Source organism: Paramisgurnus dabryanus, chromosome 12, assembly GCF_030506205.2.
Source record: "Paramisgurnus dabryanus chromosome 12, PD_genome_1.1, whole genome shotgun sequence".
Classification (NCBI taxonomy): Eukaryota; Metazoa; Chordata; class Actinopteri; order Cypriniformes; family Cobitidae; genus Paramisgurnus; species Paramisgurnus dabryanus.
In genome coordinates, this window is record NC_133348.1 from 7045299 (window position 1) to 7062282 (window position 16984).

The window sequence follows — 16984 nt, forward strand, 5'->3', positions numbered from 1 at the left end:
CCGCAAGGCTTCATTTCTCCGTCTCATGATATTGTACTGATCCTTTAGATCCTTGTTTTCATTGTCACAGTTAATGTTCTGTGCCACTAACAGCACCCAGAAGAATGCAAAAATAATTGCTTTAATCTTTCTTTATCCGCAGATAACATAAAGCGCAAATTGCGGAGACGACCGATTTGGGGGCGGGGTATCATCAGGAAGAAAAAGAGTCACAAAAAGGAGGAAGATGATGAACCAGAGGAGGAAGAGGGGGTAGAAGACTCTGCGACGGTGCACGGAGATGCTCTCACCCAGGACGAGTCTTCCTGTGACGCCATGGATATCCACCAGGACAAACAGCCGCTCCAGGCCAATGGACATGCCCTCTCCATGGAAGAGGAGGAGAATTCGTGTGAACCCACGGCCACCCGAGACCCTCCGGGTGAGGAGGAGACCGATGGGGCCCCATCAGGTGGGGCATTTGTTGGTAAGGAATCGACGGTGGCCCCCGTGGTTCCCGCTCTTCAGCAGTGTTTAAATGGAAATGAGTCCATGGACAGCATAGACAGCGGTAAAGAAGCAGCAGAAGGAGGTGGGAAGGAGGAGACAGTAGGTTTGGGGTCTGTTGCAGATGATCCGGTTGTGGGAAAACCAGCGGAGCATGAAGAATCATCTGACCCAGAATGCACTGCAAAGGAGGACGCGTCACTGGTGTGTGATACAGACCATGGCAGTGAAGGTACGACCTGGTTAGACTTTGAATTTAATATAACTTTAAATGCATTTGGTTAAAGGCAGCCGAAAATAGTCCTTTCAATAGCAGGAGACTATTTTCAGGTGCTGCGTAATATCATTGCGCCTCCTGCAGCCATGTTACAGCTGCAAAGTCCTTGATTATTACGCCAGAATGAGAGTATAGTTCCTAGACATATCTGCCTAGAAAATCACAACTTTTCATTTTCTGTCGGCCTTCGTACACAATGTAACTACAGAAGAGTCAAGTTTTAAATAGGAAGAATATCGAAACTCTTTGGTTATTTTTAAGCGTTATGCTAATGGATTTTGCTAAGCTATGCTATGTTCCTTTAAATTGAGTAAATAATTTTCATTACTAGGTCAACTATTCTTATAAGTTCAAGTGTGCAGATATGATCTTCTTTCACCAGGTGTTTGTGGTACTTGTTTAACTTTGACCTAATGTGATGTAACTTTGCCAATGGGTTACCAGGAGCATCAAAATGTGCTGAAGGCCCATCAGAAGAGCAGCAGTCAGCGATGTCGACCATCACAATTGAGGAACCTCTACCTCCTGCTCTTGTGGTTGACCATCAGCGGCTCAAGGTAAGAAGAATTACATTTCTATTTATGAGATAAAGTAACTTTTTAATGTACACCACTAGGAACACAATGTTTACACAAAAGTTTCAGGGTTCCCACGGGTCATGGAATTTCTGGAATAGCATGGAATTTTAAAAGGCCTTTTCCAGACATTAAAAGTCAGGGAATTTTATACTTTTTTGTCTTAGTCATGGAATATTAGGGATTTTTGTTTGTTGCTTTAAATTTTAGCTTTTTTAATGTATTAACATGTAATCCGCCTGTTAAGTTGTGACATAAGAAAAAAACATTTCCGGGTCCAAGCCTCCATTCACTACAATTGAAAGGTGACATAGAATGATTGAACGGAGTATTTATCCTTGTTCTGTGATGTGACATGTAGACAAATTTTTTTTTGTTTGGGTCTGTAATGCCTTAGAAGCTTCCTAAAAACCTCTCTCAGATAGCTCTATTAGGGTGGGGGATTTTAAACAAGTGGTTTAGCACCTATTTGGCTCCCCCTACTGGCTTAACTTGCAATCTCATTACTGATTGGCTGACTTTTCTTGCCACTCAAAAAAGGTAGCCAATTATTTTTAAGTGGAGGGGCAGGGAGATGCCTGTGATGTCATAAGCATCAGTTTTTCAGATTGGGCCGTTTTCTGGCTGACATTTCTAAAAGAGGAATTTCTATGAGACTTAGATGTTTAGCATGTCTAGCAATTTTTGTATGTTCGTGAATGTGGGTAGAGTACCATTATTCAACAAAGACATGTTTTCATTCTCTGTCCCCTTTGAAGAGATTGGTTCCAAAACGCGATAACTTGCTTATTTTATCAGTTACCGCCAAAATCAGTATTGTATCTGGTCAGTATTAAAAGTAAAACGCAAAATCCAATATCCGACATGTTATTCTGTCGTCTTTTCCCCAAAACGCGATAAACGCCAATCCTTCTGCCGAATGCTATAAAACCGCTCCACAAATCACAGCGCACCATTCCACGCATTGTAAACAACAATTGCAGCACTTTGAATACACACTGAATCCTAGTTTTTTTACTTTGTGATCAACAAACAAACAAAAATAAAATAATACTTTTGGTGGCATTGATAAACCTGTCGTGATTTTCTGTGGCGGGGAAGAAACGTAAGCCATCAAAATCGATTAATTTTATGTGAAAGGCACTCGGGCAAAGGAAAAACGCCCCAGGGGATCTCATGAAAATCGAGCAGGACCAAAACATTTTACAGCTGATCGCTGTCAATAAAGTTCAGCGATGACGTCCCAAGGATGACCGCAGCAATGACAGTGTTCTTAATATGACAAAGTAAGTGTTTTGATTAATGCCATTAATGTTTATTTTAATATCAGTGTATACCACTAGTCAACTAAATGGCAAAGATGAATGCACATTTTTATATAAATTCAATAGATTGTAAGCATTCTGAAAAAACTTAAAAATAATCAGAAAAAAATAATCCGTTTTTATAATAAATCTTTAAAAATCTAATTATGGATTTGAATTTTTAATGTTATTATAACCTAAAGATGCTATGTGAAATTTTGTAACAGAAAATAGTGGTTTTCATTGTCACTTTCTTGGTATAGAAAACACTTTTTCACCAAAATGGATTTTTTGCGTTTTGGAAACAATCTCTTCAATTCAAACAGCTGTTTATTGGCACTATTTATTCATTTCACGCATTAAAGCTACATTTTTATAAACTCATGGTGTACACTACATTATCCAGGCTCACGGCATCCCGGACATAAGTCATGGAAATTCTGCTTTTTAGTGCGTGAAAGTCAGGGAATTTGACATTTGACTTAAAGTGAAACCCTGTAGTTTATTCTAGCCAGGAACCCGCCCACCTCCAGGTAAATCTAGTGATAGCGCTCATTTTATCAACCTAGCATGTTGTAAACACAGCTTGGTTTCCAGACGAACTGATAAGAAAATGTGAAGCCAGCCTAAAAGATTAGAGTTTTTCAGATGAAGGAAGTATTTGAGATATGTGCGATCCAATTGAATCACAGGAGAAATTCAGGCAGCATATCTTAAAGGGATAGTTCACCCAAAAATGAAAAATTAATTTTTGGGTGAAATATCTCTTTAACTGCATAATTAGCTGTAGACAAAGATTATTAGGGCTCGAGCACCGAGGAGCAGGCCAGAATGGCCTGCAACGTAGGTGCGAAGCCCTATTGTTTTTGCTCGGATTATTATTAGGGCCCGAGCACCGAGGAGCAGGCCAGAATGGCCTGCACCGAAAGGTGCGAAGCCCTATTGTTTTCCTTAGGATTATTATTGTTTTTTTTTTTATTTTTATTTTTTTTTAACACTTTTGGCCACTTTGGGTGCCTTAACATACTCGAAAACTCTTGAAATTTGGCACACACGTCAGAGTCGTCGGCCATCAGGTCCGGGCAAAGGCTGGACCACGGGCGTGGCAAGGGAGCTCTGTAGCGCCCCCTGTAATGCAAAAAAAAACATTGATGCACAGATCGGGCAAAAATTCACGCACATGTACGAGAATTGGTACGCTTATAGATCTCATCGACCCGAACAACTTTCGCCCTCTAACATTTAAGCTCCGCCCAACAGGAAGTCGGCTATTTTGGACTGTTTAAAAAATGCATGCAGTGAACTTTTAAATACTCCTCCTAGGGGATTCGTGCGAATGACACCAAATGTGGTGATCATGATGTCGAGACATTGGACTTGCTAAATTGCGAAGGGATTTTTGATATCTCGAACGGTTCTGCCATGGCGAGGCGACAAAGTTGTGGCGAAATCAGAGAAACAGGAAGTGTTTAATATCTAAGGTAAAAAATGTCTTATTGTGATGCCATGCGGGGTGTTTGTTCGTCTGAAGATTCCGATCGCATCGATGTGCCTATTGTGACTCCCGGGTATAGCGCCACCACCAGGCGCCAGGAAGTGTGTCAGTCATGAACTTTTAAATACTTCTCCTAGGGAATTCATACGATTGACACCAAACGTGGTGAACATGATGCTGAGACATTGGACTTGCTAAATTGCGAAGGGATTTTTGATATCTCAAACGGTGTTGCCATGACGAGGCGACAAATTTATGGCGAATTCAATGAAACAGGAAGTGTCTAATATCTAAAGCAAAAAATGTCTTATTGGGATGAAGCGCAGTGTGTATGTTCGGCCAAGGATTCCGATCGCATCGATGTGCCTATTTTGAGTCTCGGGTATAGCGCCACCAACAGGCACCAGGAAGTGTGGCAGTCACAAAAGGTGGATTTCTTGACAGTTGCATATGGTGAACTTTTAAATACTCCTCCTAGGATTTTCATGCGATTGACACCAAAAGCGGTCAACACGATGCTGAGACATTGTAGATGATAAATTGCGAAGGGATTTTTGATATCTCGAACGTTGTTCCCATGGCAACACGTCAAACTTTACTTTCATTTTCAGGCATATTTAAGCTCTTGGCGTGCACTTTGGGTGCCTTAACATGCTCGAAAACAACGGAAATTTGGCACAGATGTCAAAGTCACGTGCCACTAGGCTCATGCAAAGGCTGGAATATAGGCGTGGCAAGGGAGCTCTGTAGCGCCCCCTGTAATGCAAAAAAATAACATTGATGCACAGATTGGGCAAAAATGTACGCACATGTACAGGAGTTGGTACGCATATAGATCTCATCGACCCGAACAACTTTCGCACTCTAAGATTTAAGCTCCGCCCAACAGGAAGTCGGCTATTTTGGATTGTTTAAAAAATGAATGCGTTGAACTTTTAAATACTCCTCCTAGTGGATTCATGGGATTGACACCAAACGTGGTGAACATGATGTCGAGACATTGGACTTGCTAAATTGCGAAGGGATTTTTGATATCTCGAACGGTTCTGCCATGGCGAGGCAAAAAAATTATGGCGAAATCAGAGAAACAGGAAGTGTCTAATATCTAAGGCAAAAAATTTCTTATTGCGATGCCAAGCGGGGTGTTTGTTCGCCTGAAGATTCCGATCGCATCGATGTGCCTATTGTGAGTCTCGGGTATAGCGCCACCACGAGGCGCCAGGAAGTTTGTCAGTCACAAAGGTGGATTTTTTTGACAGTTCCATCCGATGTTCTTTTAAATACTCCTTCTAGGATTTTTATGCGATTGACTCCAGAAGTGATCAACAGGATGCTGAGACATTGTAGATGATAAATTGCGAAGGGATTTTTGATATCTCTAACGCTGTTCCCATGGTAACCTGTCAAACTTTACTTTCATTTTAAAGGCATATTTAAACCTTACAGCTGCATGCGGTAAACTTTTAAATACTCCTCCTGAGGAAATAATGTGATTTACTCCAGAAGTGGTCAACATAATGCTGAGACATTGTAGATGATAAATTGCGAAGGGATTTTTGATATCTCAAACGCTGTTCCCATGGCAACGCGTCAGCTTTTATTTTAATTTTAAAGGCATATTAAGCCTTTCAGTTGACGCCAATGTTCTTTTAAATACTCCTTCTAGAATATTCATAAGATTGACACCAGAAGTGGTCAACATGATGCCGAGACATAGTAGATGATAAATTGTGAAGGGATTTTTGATATCTCAAACGCTGTTCCCATGGCAATGCGTCAAACTTTACTTTCATTTTAAAGGCTTATTTAAGCCTTTGGGTTGACGCCGATGTTCTTTTAAATACTCCTTCTAGAATATTAATGAGATTGACACCAGAAGTGGTCAACATAATGCCGAGACATTGTAGATGAGAAATTGTGAAGGGATTTTTTATATCTTGAACGCTGTTCCCATGGCAACGCCCCAAACTTTACTTTTATTTCAAGCATATTTAGGACTCTTGGCGTGCTTAGATTAACCTAAACGTTGGCACACACATCAGAGTTGTCGGCTGTTCAGAGTGGACAAATAGGTCAGACAAAGGCGTGTCTCTTTAGTGGCTCACTAGCGCCCCCGTTTGTCTAAAATGTGGGGTTTTTCTTTTACCTACAGTCCCCAAATGGCTCAGTAACAACATTAAATAGCCCACTGATGTTTACCCAATTGATGCCCTTGCCCACCGTGCATCGTTTTCTCGGACGCATCGTGTAGCGGTAAAAAAACGTGCGAGGGCCCGCCATTGCTGCTTGCAGCTATATTTTTTATTATTAGGGCTCGAGCACCGAGGAGCAGGCCAGAATGGCCTGCACCGTAGGTGCGAAGCCCTATTGTTTTTGCTCGGATTTATTATTTTTATTATTTTTTTTTTTTTTTTTTTTTTTTTTTTTTAACACTTTTGGACTTTTTGGGGGCCTTAACATACTCGAAAACTCTTGAAAATTGGCACAGACGTCAGAGTCGTCTGTCATCGCAGAAATCCAAAGGCTGGAACACGGGCGTGGCACAGGGGCTCTGTAGCGCCCCCTGTAATGCAAAAAAAAACATTGATGCACAGATCGGGCAAAAATGTACGCACATGTACGAGACTTGGTACGCTTATAGATCTCATCGACCCGAACAACTTTCGCCCTCTAACATTTAAGCTCCGCCCAACAGGAAGTCGGCTATTTTGGATTGTTTAAAAAATGCATGCGTTGAACTTTTATATACTCCTCCCAGGGGATTCATGCGATTGACACCAAACGTGGTGAACATGATGTCGAGACATTGGACTTGCTAAATTGCGAAGGGATTTTTGATATCTCGAACGGTTCTGCCATGGCGAGGCGACAAAGTTGTGGCGAAATCAGAGAAACAGGAAGTGTCTAATATCTAGGGCAAAAAATGTCTTATTGTGATGACACGCGGGGTGTTTGTTCGTCTGAAGATTCTGATCGCATCGATGTGCCTATTGTGACTCCCGGGTATAGCGCCACCACCAGGCGCCAGGAAGTGTGTCAGTCACAAAGCTGGATTTTTTTTGACAGTTCCATGCAATGTTCTTTTAAATACTCCTTCTAGGATTTTCATGAGATTGACACCAGAAGTGGTCAACATGATGCCGAGACATTGTAGATGATAAATTGCGAAGGGATTTTTGATATCTCAAACGCTGTTCCCATGGCAACGCGTCAAACTTTACTTTCATTTTAAAGGCATATTTAAGCCTTTCTGTTGCATGCAGGAAACTTTTAAATACTCCTTCTAGGATTTTCATGAGATTGACACCAGAAGTGGTCAACATGATGCCGAGACATTGTAGATGATAAATTGCGAAGGGATTTTTGATATCTCAAACGCTGTTCCCATGGCAACGCGTCAAACTTTACTTTCATTTTAAAGGCTTATTTAAGCCTTTAAGTTGACGCCGATGTTCTTTTAAATACTCCTTCTAGAATATTCATGAGATTGACACCAGAAGTGGTCAACATGATGTCGAGACATTGTAGATGATAAATTGCGAAGGGATTTTTGATATCTTGAACGCTGTTCCCATGACAACGCGTCAAATTTTACTTTCATTTTAAAGGTTTAATTAAGCCTGACAGTTGCATGCGATGTTCTTTTAAATACTCCTTCTAGGGAAATAATGTGATTGACTCCAGAAGTGGTCAACATAATGCTGAGACATTGTAGATGATAAATTGCGAAGGGATTTTTGATATCTCAAACGCTGTTCCCATGGCAACGCGCCAAACTTTACTTTCATTTTAAAGGCTTATTTAAGCCTTTCAGTTGACGCCGATATTCTTTTAAATACTCCTTCTAGAATATTAATGAGATTGACACCAAAAGCGGTCAACATGATGCCGAGACATAGTAGATGATAAATTGCGAAGGGATTTTTGATATCTCGAACGCTGTTCCCATGGCAACGCCCCAAACTTTACATTTATTTCAGGCATATTTAGGACTCTTGGCGTGCTTAGATTAACCTAAAAGTCGGCACAAACATCAGAGTTGTCGGCTGTTCAGAGTGGACAAATAGGTCAGACATAGGCGTGTCTCTTTAGTGGCTCACTAGCGCCCCCGTTTGTCTAAAATGTGGGGTTTTTCTTTTACCTACAGTCCCCAAATGGCTCAGTAACAACATTAAATAGCCCACTGATGTTTACCCACTTGATGCCCTTGCCCGCCGTGCATCGTTTTCTCGGACGCATCGTGTAGCGGTAAAAAAACGTGCGAGGGCCCGCCATTGCTGCTTGCAGCTATATTTATTTTTAGGGCCCGAGCACCGAGGAGCAGGCCAGAATGGCCTGCACCGAATGGTGCGAAGCCCTATTGTTTTTGCTCGGATTTATTATTTTTTTTTTTTTTTTTTTTTTTTTTTTATTATTTTTATTTTTTTTAACACTTTTGGGCATTTTGGGTGCCTTAACATACTCGAAAACTCTTGAAATTTGGCACAGCCGTAAGAGTCGTCCGTCATTGCGAACGGGCAAAGGCTGGAACACGGGCGTGGCACGGGGGCTCTGTAGCGCCCCCTGTAATGAAAAAAAAAACATTGGTGCACAGATCGGACAAACATGTACCCACATGTACGGGAGTTGGTACGCATATAGATCTCATCGACCCGAACAACTTTCGCCCTCTAACATTTAAGCTCCGCCCAACAGGAAGTCTGCTATTTTGGATTGTTTAAAAAATGCATGCGGTGAACTTTTAAATACTCCTCCTAGGGGATTCATGCGAATGACACCAAACGTGGTGATCATGATGTCGAGACATTGTACTTGCTAAATTGCGAAGGGATTTTTGATATCTCGAACGGTTCTGCCATGGCGAGGCGACAAATTTGTGGCGAAATCAGAGAAACAGGAAGTGTTTCATATCTAAGGTAAAAAATGTCTTATTGTGATGCCATGCGGGGTGTTTGTACGTCTGAAGATTCCGATCGCATCGATGTGCCTATTGTGACTCCCGGGTATAGCGCCACCACCAGGCGCCAAGAAGTGTGTCAGTCATGAACTTTTAAATACTACTCCTAGGTAATTCATACGATTGACACCAAACGTGGTGAACATGATACTGAGACATTGGACTTGCTAAATTGCGAAGGGATTTTTGATATCTCAAACGGTGTTGCCATGACGAGGCGACAAATTTATGGCGAATTCAATGAAACAGGAAGTGTCTAATATCTAAAGCAAAAAATGTCTTATTGGGATGAAACGCAGTGTGTATGTTCGGCCAAAGATTCCGATCGCATCGATGTGCCTATTTTGAGTCTCGAGTATAACGCCACCAACAGGCACCAGGAAGTGTGGCAGTCACAAAAGGTGGATTTCTTGACAGTTGCATGTGGTGAACTTTTAAATACTCCTCCTAGGATTTTCATGCGATTGACACCAAAAGTGGTCAACATGATGCTGAGACATTGTAGATGATAAATTGCGAAGGGATTTTTGATATCTCGAGCGCTGTTCCCATGGCAACACGTCAAACTTTACTTTCATTTTCAGGCATATTTAAGCTCTTGGCGTGCACTTTGGGTGCCTTAACCTGCTCGAAAACAACGGACATTTGGCACAGATGTCAAAGTCACGTGCCACTAGGCTCATGCAAAGGCTGGAATATGGGCGTGGCAAGGGAGCTCTGTAGCGCCCCCTGTAATGCAAAAACAAACATTGGGGCACAGATCGAGCAAACATGTACGCACATGTACGAGAGTTGGTACGCATATAGATCGCATCGACCCAAACAACTTTCACACTCAAACATTTTAGCTCCGCCCAACAGGAAGTCGGCTATTTTGGATTGTTTAAAAAATGCATGCGGTGAACTTTTAAATACTCCTCCTAGGGGTTTCGTGCGAATGACACCTAACGTGGCGAACATGATGCCGAGACCTTGTAGATGATAAATTGCGAAGGGATTTTTGATATCTCGAACGGTTCTGCCATGGCATGGCGACAAAATTGTGGCGAAATCAGAAAAACAGGAAGTGTCTTATATCTAAGGCAAAAAATGTCTTCTTGTGATGAGACGCGGGGTGTTTGTTCGTCTGAAGATTCCGATCGCATCGATGTGCCTATTGTGACTCCCGGGTATAGCGCCACCACCAGGCGCCAGGAAGTGTGTCAGTCACAAAGGTGGATTTTTTTGCCAGTTCCATGCGATGTTCTTTTAAATACTCCTCCTAGGATTTTCAAGCGATTGACACCAAAAGTGGTCAACATGATGCCAAGACATTGTAGATGATAAATTGCGAAGGGATTTTTTATATCTCGAACGCTGTTCCCATGGCAACGCTGCAAACTTTACTTTTATTTCAAGCATATTTAAGGCTCTTGACGTTCTTAGATTAACCTTAAAGTTGGCACACACATCAGAGTTGTCGGCTGTTAAGTGTGCACAAAAATGGCAGACATAGGCTTGTCTCTTAAGTGGCTCACTAGTGCCCCCGTTTGTCTAAAATGTGGGGTTTCTTTTGGCTACAGTGCCCAAATGGCTCAGTGATAACATTAAATAGCCCACTGATATTTACCCACTTGATGCCCTTGCCCACCGTGCATCGTTTTCTCGGACGCACCGTGTAGCGGTAAAAAAAACGTGCGAGGGCCCGCCATTGCTGCTTGCAGCTATATTTAGGGCCCGAGCACCGAGGAGCAGGCCAGAATGGCCTGCACCGAAAGGTGCGAAGCCCTATTGTTTTTGCTCGGATTTATTTTTTTTTTTTTTATTTTTATTTTTTTTTTACGTTTCGGGGCAATTTGGGGGCCTTAACATACTCAAAAACTCTTGAAAATTGGCAGAGATGTCAGAGTCGTTGGCCATCAGGACCCGGCAAAGGCTGGAACTCGGGCGTGGCAAGGGGGCTCTGTAGCGCCCCCTGTAATGCAAAAACAAACATTGGGGCACAGATCGGGCAAAAATTTACGCACATGTACGAGAGTTGGTACGCATATAGATCTCATCGACCCAAACAACTTTCGCCCTCTAACATTTAAGCTCCGCCCAACAGGAAGTCGGCTATTTTGGATTGTTTAAAAAATGCATGCGTTGAACTTTTAAATACTCCTCCTAGAGGAATCATGGGATTGACACCAAACGTGGTAAACATGATGTCGAGACATTGGACTTGCTAAATTGCGAAGGGATTTTTGATATCTCGAACGGTTCTGCCATGGCGAGGCGACAAATTTATGGCGAATTCAGAGAAACAGGAAGTGTCCAATATCTAAGGCAAAAAATGTCTTATTGTGATGACACGCGGGGTGTTTGTTCGTCTGAAGATTCCGATCGCATCGATGTGCCTATTGTAAGTCTCGTGTATAGCGCCACCACCAGGCGCCAGGAAGTGTGTCAGTCATAAAGGTGGATTTTTTTGACAGTATCATGCGATGTTCTTTTAAATACTCCTCCTAGGATTTTCATGCGATTGACACGAGAAGTGGTCAACATGATGCCAAGACATTGTAGATGATAAATTGCGAAGGGATTTTTGATATCTCAAAGGCTGTTTCCATGGCAACGTGTCAAACTTTACTTTCATTTTAAAGGCATATTTAAGCCTTTCAGTTGACGCCGATGTTCTTTAAAATACACCTTCTAGAATATGCATGCGATTGACACCAGAAGCGTTCAACATGATGCCGAGACATTGTAGATGATAAATTGCGAAGGGATTTTTGATATCTCGAACGCTGTTCCCATGGCAACGCGTCAAACTTTACTTTCATTTTAAAGGCATATTGAAGCCTTTCAGTTGACGCCGATGTTCTTTTAAATACTCCTTCTAGAATATTAATGAGATTGACACCAAAAGCGGTCAACATGATGCCGAGACATTGTAGATGATAAATTGCGAAGGGATTTTTGATATCTCGAACGCTGTTCCCATGGCAACCCCCCAAACTTTACATTTATTTCAGGCATATTTAGGACTCTTGGCGTGCTTAGATTAACCTAAAAGTCGGCACAAACATCAGAGTTGTCGGCTGTTCAGAGTGGACAAATAGGTCAGACAAAGGCGTGTCTCTTTAGTGGCTCACTAGCACCCCCGTTTGTCTAAAATGTGGGGTTTTTCTTTTACCTACAGTCCCCAAATGGCTCAGTAACAACATTAAATAGCCCACTGATGTCTACCCACTTGATGCCCTTGCCCGCCGTGCATCGTTTTCTCGGACGCATCGTGTAGCGGTAAAAAAACGTGCGAGGGCCCGCCATTGCTGCTTGTTTTATTTTTATTTTTTTTAACACTTTTGGACTTTTTGGGGGCCTTAACATACTCGAAAACTCTTGAAATTTGGCACAGACGTCAGAGTCGTCCGTCATCGCAGAAATCCAAAGGCTGGAACATGGGCGTGGCACGGGGGCTCTATAGCGCCCCCTGTAATGCAAAAAAAAACATTGATGCACAGATCGGGCAAAAATGTACGCACATGTACGAGAATTGGTACGCTTATAGATCTCATCGACCCGAACAACTTTCGCCCTCTAACATTTAAGCTCCGCCCAACAGGAAGTCGGCTATTTTGGACTGTTTAAAAAATGCATGCTTTGAACTTTTAAATACTCCTCCTAGGGGATTCGTGCGAATGACACCAAATGTGGTGATCATGATGTCGAGACATTGTACTTGCTAAATTGCGAAGGGATTTTCGATATCTTGAACGGTTCTGCCATGGCGAGGCGACAAAGTTGTGGCGAAATCAGAGAAACAGGAAGTGTTTAATATCTAAGGTAAAAAATGTCTTATTGTGATGCCATGCGGGGTGTTTGTTCGTCTGAAGATTACGATCGCATCCATGTGCCTATTGTGACTCCCGGGTATAGCGCCACCACCAGGCACCAGGAAGTGTGTCAGTCATGAACTTTTAAATACTTCTCCTAGGGAATTCATACGATTGACACCAAACGTGGTGAACATGATGCTGAGACATTGGACTTGCTAAATTGCGAAGGGATTTTTGATATCTCAAACGGTGTTGCCATGACGAAGCGACAAATTTATGGCGAATTCAATGAACCAGGAAGTGTCTAATATCTAAAGCAAAAAATGTCTTATTGGGATGAAACGCAGTGTGTATGTTCGGCCAAGGATTCTGATCGCATCGATGTGCCTATTTTGAGTCTCGGGTATAGCGCCACCAACAGGCACCAGGAAGTGTGGCAGTCACAAAAGGTGGATTTCTTGACAGTTGCATATGGTGAACTTTTAAATACTCCTCCTAGGATTTTCATGCGATTGACACCAAAAGCGGTCAACACGATGCTGAGACATTGTAGATGATAAATTGCGAAGGGATTTTTGATATCTCGAACGCTGTTCCCATGGCAACACGTCAAACTTTACTTTCATTTTCAGGCATATTTAAGCTCTTGGCGTGCACTTTGGGTGCCTTAACATGCTCGAAAACAATGGAAATTTGGCACAGATGTCAAAGTCACGTGCCACTAGGCTCATGCAAAGGCTGGAATATGGGCGTGGCAAGGGAGCTCTGTAGCGCCCCCTGTAATGCAAAAAAATAACATTGATGCACAGATCGGGCAAAAATGTACGCACATGTACGGGAGTTGGTACGCATATAGATCTCATCGACCCGAACAACTTTTGCACTCTAAGATTTAAGCTCCACCCAACAGGAAGTCGGCTATTTAGGATTGTTTAAAAAATGAATGCGTTGAACTTTTAAATACTCCTCCTAGTGGATTCATGGGATTGACACCAAACGTGGTGAACATGATGTCGAGACATTGGACTTGCTAAATTGCGAAGGGATTTTTGATATCTCGAACGGTTCTGCCATGGCGAGGCGACAAATTTATGGCGAAATCAGAGAAACAGGAAGTGTCTAATATCTAAGGCAAAAAAATTCTTATTGCGATGCCAAGCGGGGTGTTTGTTCGCCTGAAGATTCCGATCGCATCGATGTGCCTATTGTGAGTCTCGGGTATAGCGCCACCACGAGGCGCCAGGAAGTTGTCAGTCACAAAGGTGGATTTTTTTGACAGTTCCATGCAATGTTCTTTAAAATACTCCTTCTAGGATATTCATGCGATTGACACCAAAAGTGGTCAACATGATGTTGAGACATTGTAGATGATAAATTGCGAAGGGATTTTTGATATCTCAAACGCTGTTCCCATGACAACGCGTCAAATTTTACTTTCATTTTAAAGGCTTATTTAAGCCTTTCAGTTGACGCCGATGTTCTTTTAAATACTCCTTCTAGAATATTAATGAGATTGACACCAAAAGCGGTCAACATGATGCCGAGACATAGTAGATGATAAATTGCGAAGGGATTTTTGATATCTCGAACGCTGTTCCCATGGCAACGCCCCAAACTTTACATTTATTTCAGGCATATTTAGGACTCTTGGCGTGCTTAGATTAACCTAAAAGTCGGCACAAACATCAGAGTTGTCGGCTGTTCAGAGTGGACAAATAGGTCAGACATAGGCGTGTCTCTTTAGTGGCTCACTAGCGCCCCCGTTTGTCTAAAATGTGGGGTTTTTCTTTTACCTACAGTCCCCAAATGGCTCAGTAACAACATTAAATAGCCCACTGATGTTTACCCACTTGATGCCCTTGCCCGCCGTGCATCGTTTTCTCGGACGCATCGTGTAGCGGTAAAAAAACGTGCGAGGGCCCGCCATTGCTGCTTGTTATTTTTTATTATTTTTTATTTTTTTACGTTTCAGGGCAATTTGGGGGCCTTAACATACTCAAAAACTCTTGAAAATTGGCAGAGATGTCAGAGTCGTCGGCCATTAGGACCCGGCAAAGGCTGTAATTCGGGCGTGGTAAGGGAGCTCTGTAGCGCCCCCTGTAATGCAAAAACAAACATTGGGGCACAGATCGGGCAAAAATGTACGCACATGTACGAGAGTTGGTACGCATGTAGATCTCATCGACCCGAACAACTTTCGCCCTCTAACATTTAAGCTCCGCCCAACAGGAAGTCGGCTATTTTGGATTGTTTAAAAAATGCATGCATTGAACTTTTAAATACTCCTCCTAGAGGATGCATGCGATTGACACCAAACGTGGTGAACATGATGTCGAGACATTGTACTTGCTAAATTGCGAAGGGATTTTTGATATCTCGAACGGTGTTGCCATGGCGAGGCGACAAATTTATGGCGAATTCAGAGAAACAGGAAGTGTCTAATATCTAAGGCAAAAAATGTCTTATTGTGATGCCAAGCGGGGTGTTTGTTCGTCTGAAGATTCCGATCGCATCGATGTGCACATTGTGACTCCCGGGTATAGCGCCACCACCAGGCGCCAGGAAGTGTGTCAGTCACAAAGCTGGATTTTTTTGACAGTTCCATGCGATGTTCTTTTAAATACTCCTTCTAGGATTTTCATGCGATTGACACGAGAAGTGGTCAACATGATGCCAAGATATTGTAGATGATAAATTGCGAAGGGATTTTTGATATCTCAAACGCTGTTCCCATGGCAACCTGTTAAACTTTACTTTCATTTTTAAGGCATATTTAAACCTTACAGCTGCATGCGGTAAACTTTTAAATACTCCTCCTGAGGAAATAATGTGATTGACTCCAGAAGTGGTCAACATAATGCTGAGACAATGTAGATGATAAATTGCGAAGGGATTTTTTATATCTCAAACGCTGTTCCCATGGCAACGTGTCAAACTTTTTACTTTCATTTTGAAGGCATATTTAAGCCTTTCAGTTGACGCTGATGTTCTTTAAAATACTCCTTCTAGGATATTCATGCGATTGACACCAAACGTGGTGATCATGATGCCAAGACATTGTAGATGATTAATTGCGAAGGGATTTTTGATATCTCAAACGCTGTTCCCATGGCAACGCGTCAAATTTTAAAGTCATATTTAAGCCTTTCAATTGATGCCGATGTTCCTTTAAATACTCCTTCTAGGATATTCATGCGATTAACACAAGAAGTGGTCAACATGATGGCGAGACATTGTAGATGATAAATTGCGAAGGGATTTTTGATATCTCAAACGCTGTTCCCATGGCAACGTGTCACACTTTTTACTTTCATTTTGAAGGCATATTTAAGCCTTTCAGTTGACGCCGATTTTCTTTTAAATACTCCTTCTAGCATATTCATGCGATTGACTCCATAAGTGGTCAACATGATGCCGAGACATTGTAGATGATAAATTGGGAAGGGATTTTTGATATCTCGAACGCCATTCCAATGGCAATGCTGCAAACTTCACTTTTATTTCAGGCATATTTAAGGCTCTTGACTTGTTTAGATTAACATTAAAGTTGACACACACATCAGAGTTTTCGGCTGTTAAGTGTGCACAAAAAGGTCAGACATAGGCGTGTCTCTTAAGTGGCTCACTAGCGCCCCCTTTTGTCTAAAGTCTGGGGTTTCTTTTAGTTACAGTCCCCAAATGGCTCAGTAACAACATTAAATAGCCCACTGATATTTACCCACTTGATGCCCTTGCCCACCGTGCATCGTTTTCTCGGACGCACCGTGTAGCGGTAAAAAAAACGTGCGAGGGCCCGCCATTGCTGCTTGCAGCTATATTTAGGGCTCGAGCACCGAGGAGCAGGCCAGAATGGCCTGCACCGTAGGTGCGAAGCCCTATTGTTTTTGCTCGGATTTATTATTAGGGCCCGAGCACCGAGGAGCAGGCCAGAATGGCCTGCACCGAATGGTGCGAAGCCCTATTGTTTTTGCTCGGATTTATTATTATTATTATTATTATTTTTTTTTTTTACGTTTCAGGGCAATTTGGGGGCCTTAACATACTCAAAAACTCTTGAAAATTGGCAGAGATGTTAGAGTCGTCGGCCATT

The 16984-nt window shown here is 42.3% G+C and overlaps 1 protein-coding gene across 1 annotated transcript in view; it reads left to right on the forward strand.

Moving 5' to 3' along the window:
* atad2b (ATPase family AAA domain containing 2B) overlaps positions 1-16984 on the forward strand; it is a 136348-nt gene that overhangs the window by 81866 nt on the left and 37498 nt on the right. The window contains exons 25-26 of the mRNA XM_065256339.1: positions 143-718; positions 1208-1320. Of these exons, the coding sequence (XP_065112411.1) occupies positions 143-718; positions 1208-1320 (689 nt within the window). The remainder of the gene's footprint in view (positions 1-142; positions 719-1207; positions 1321-16984) is intronic.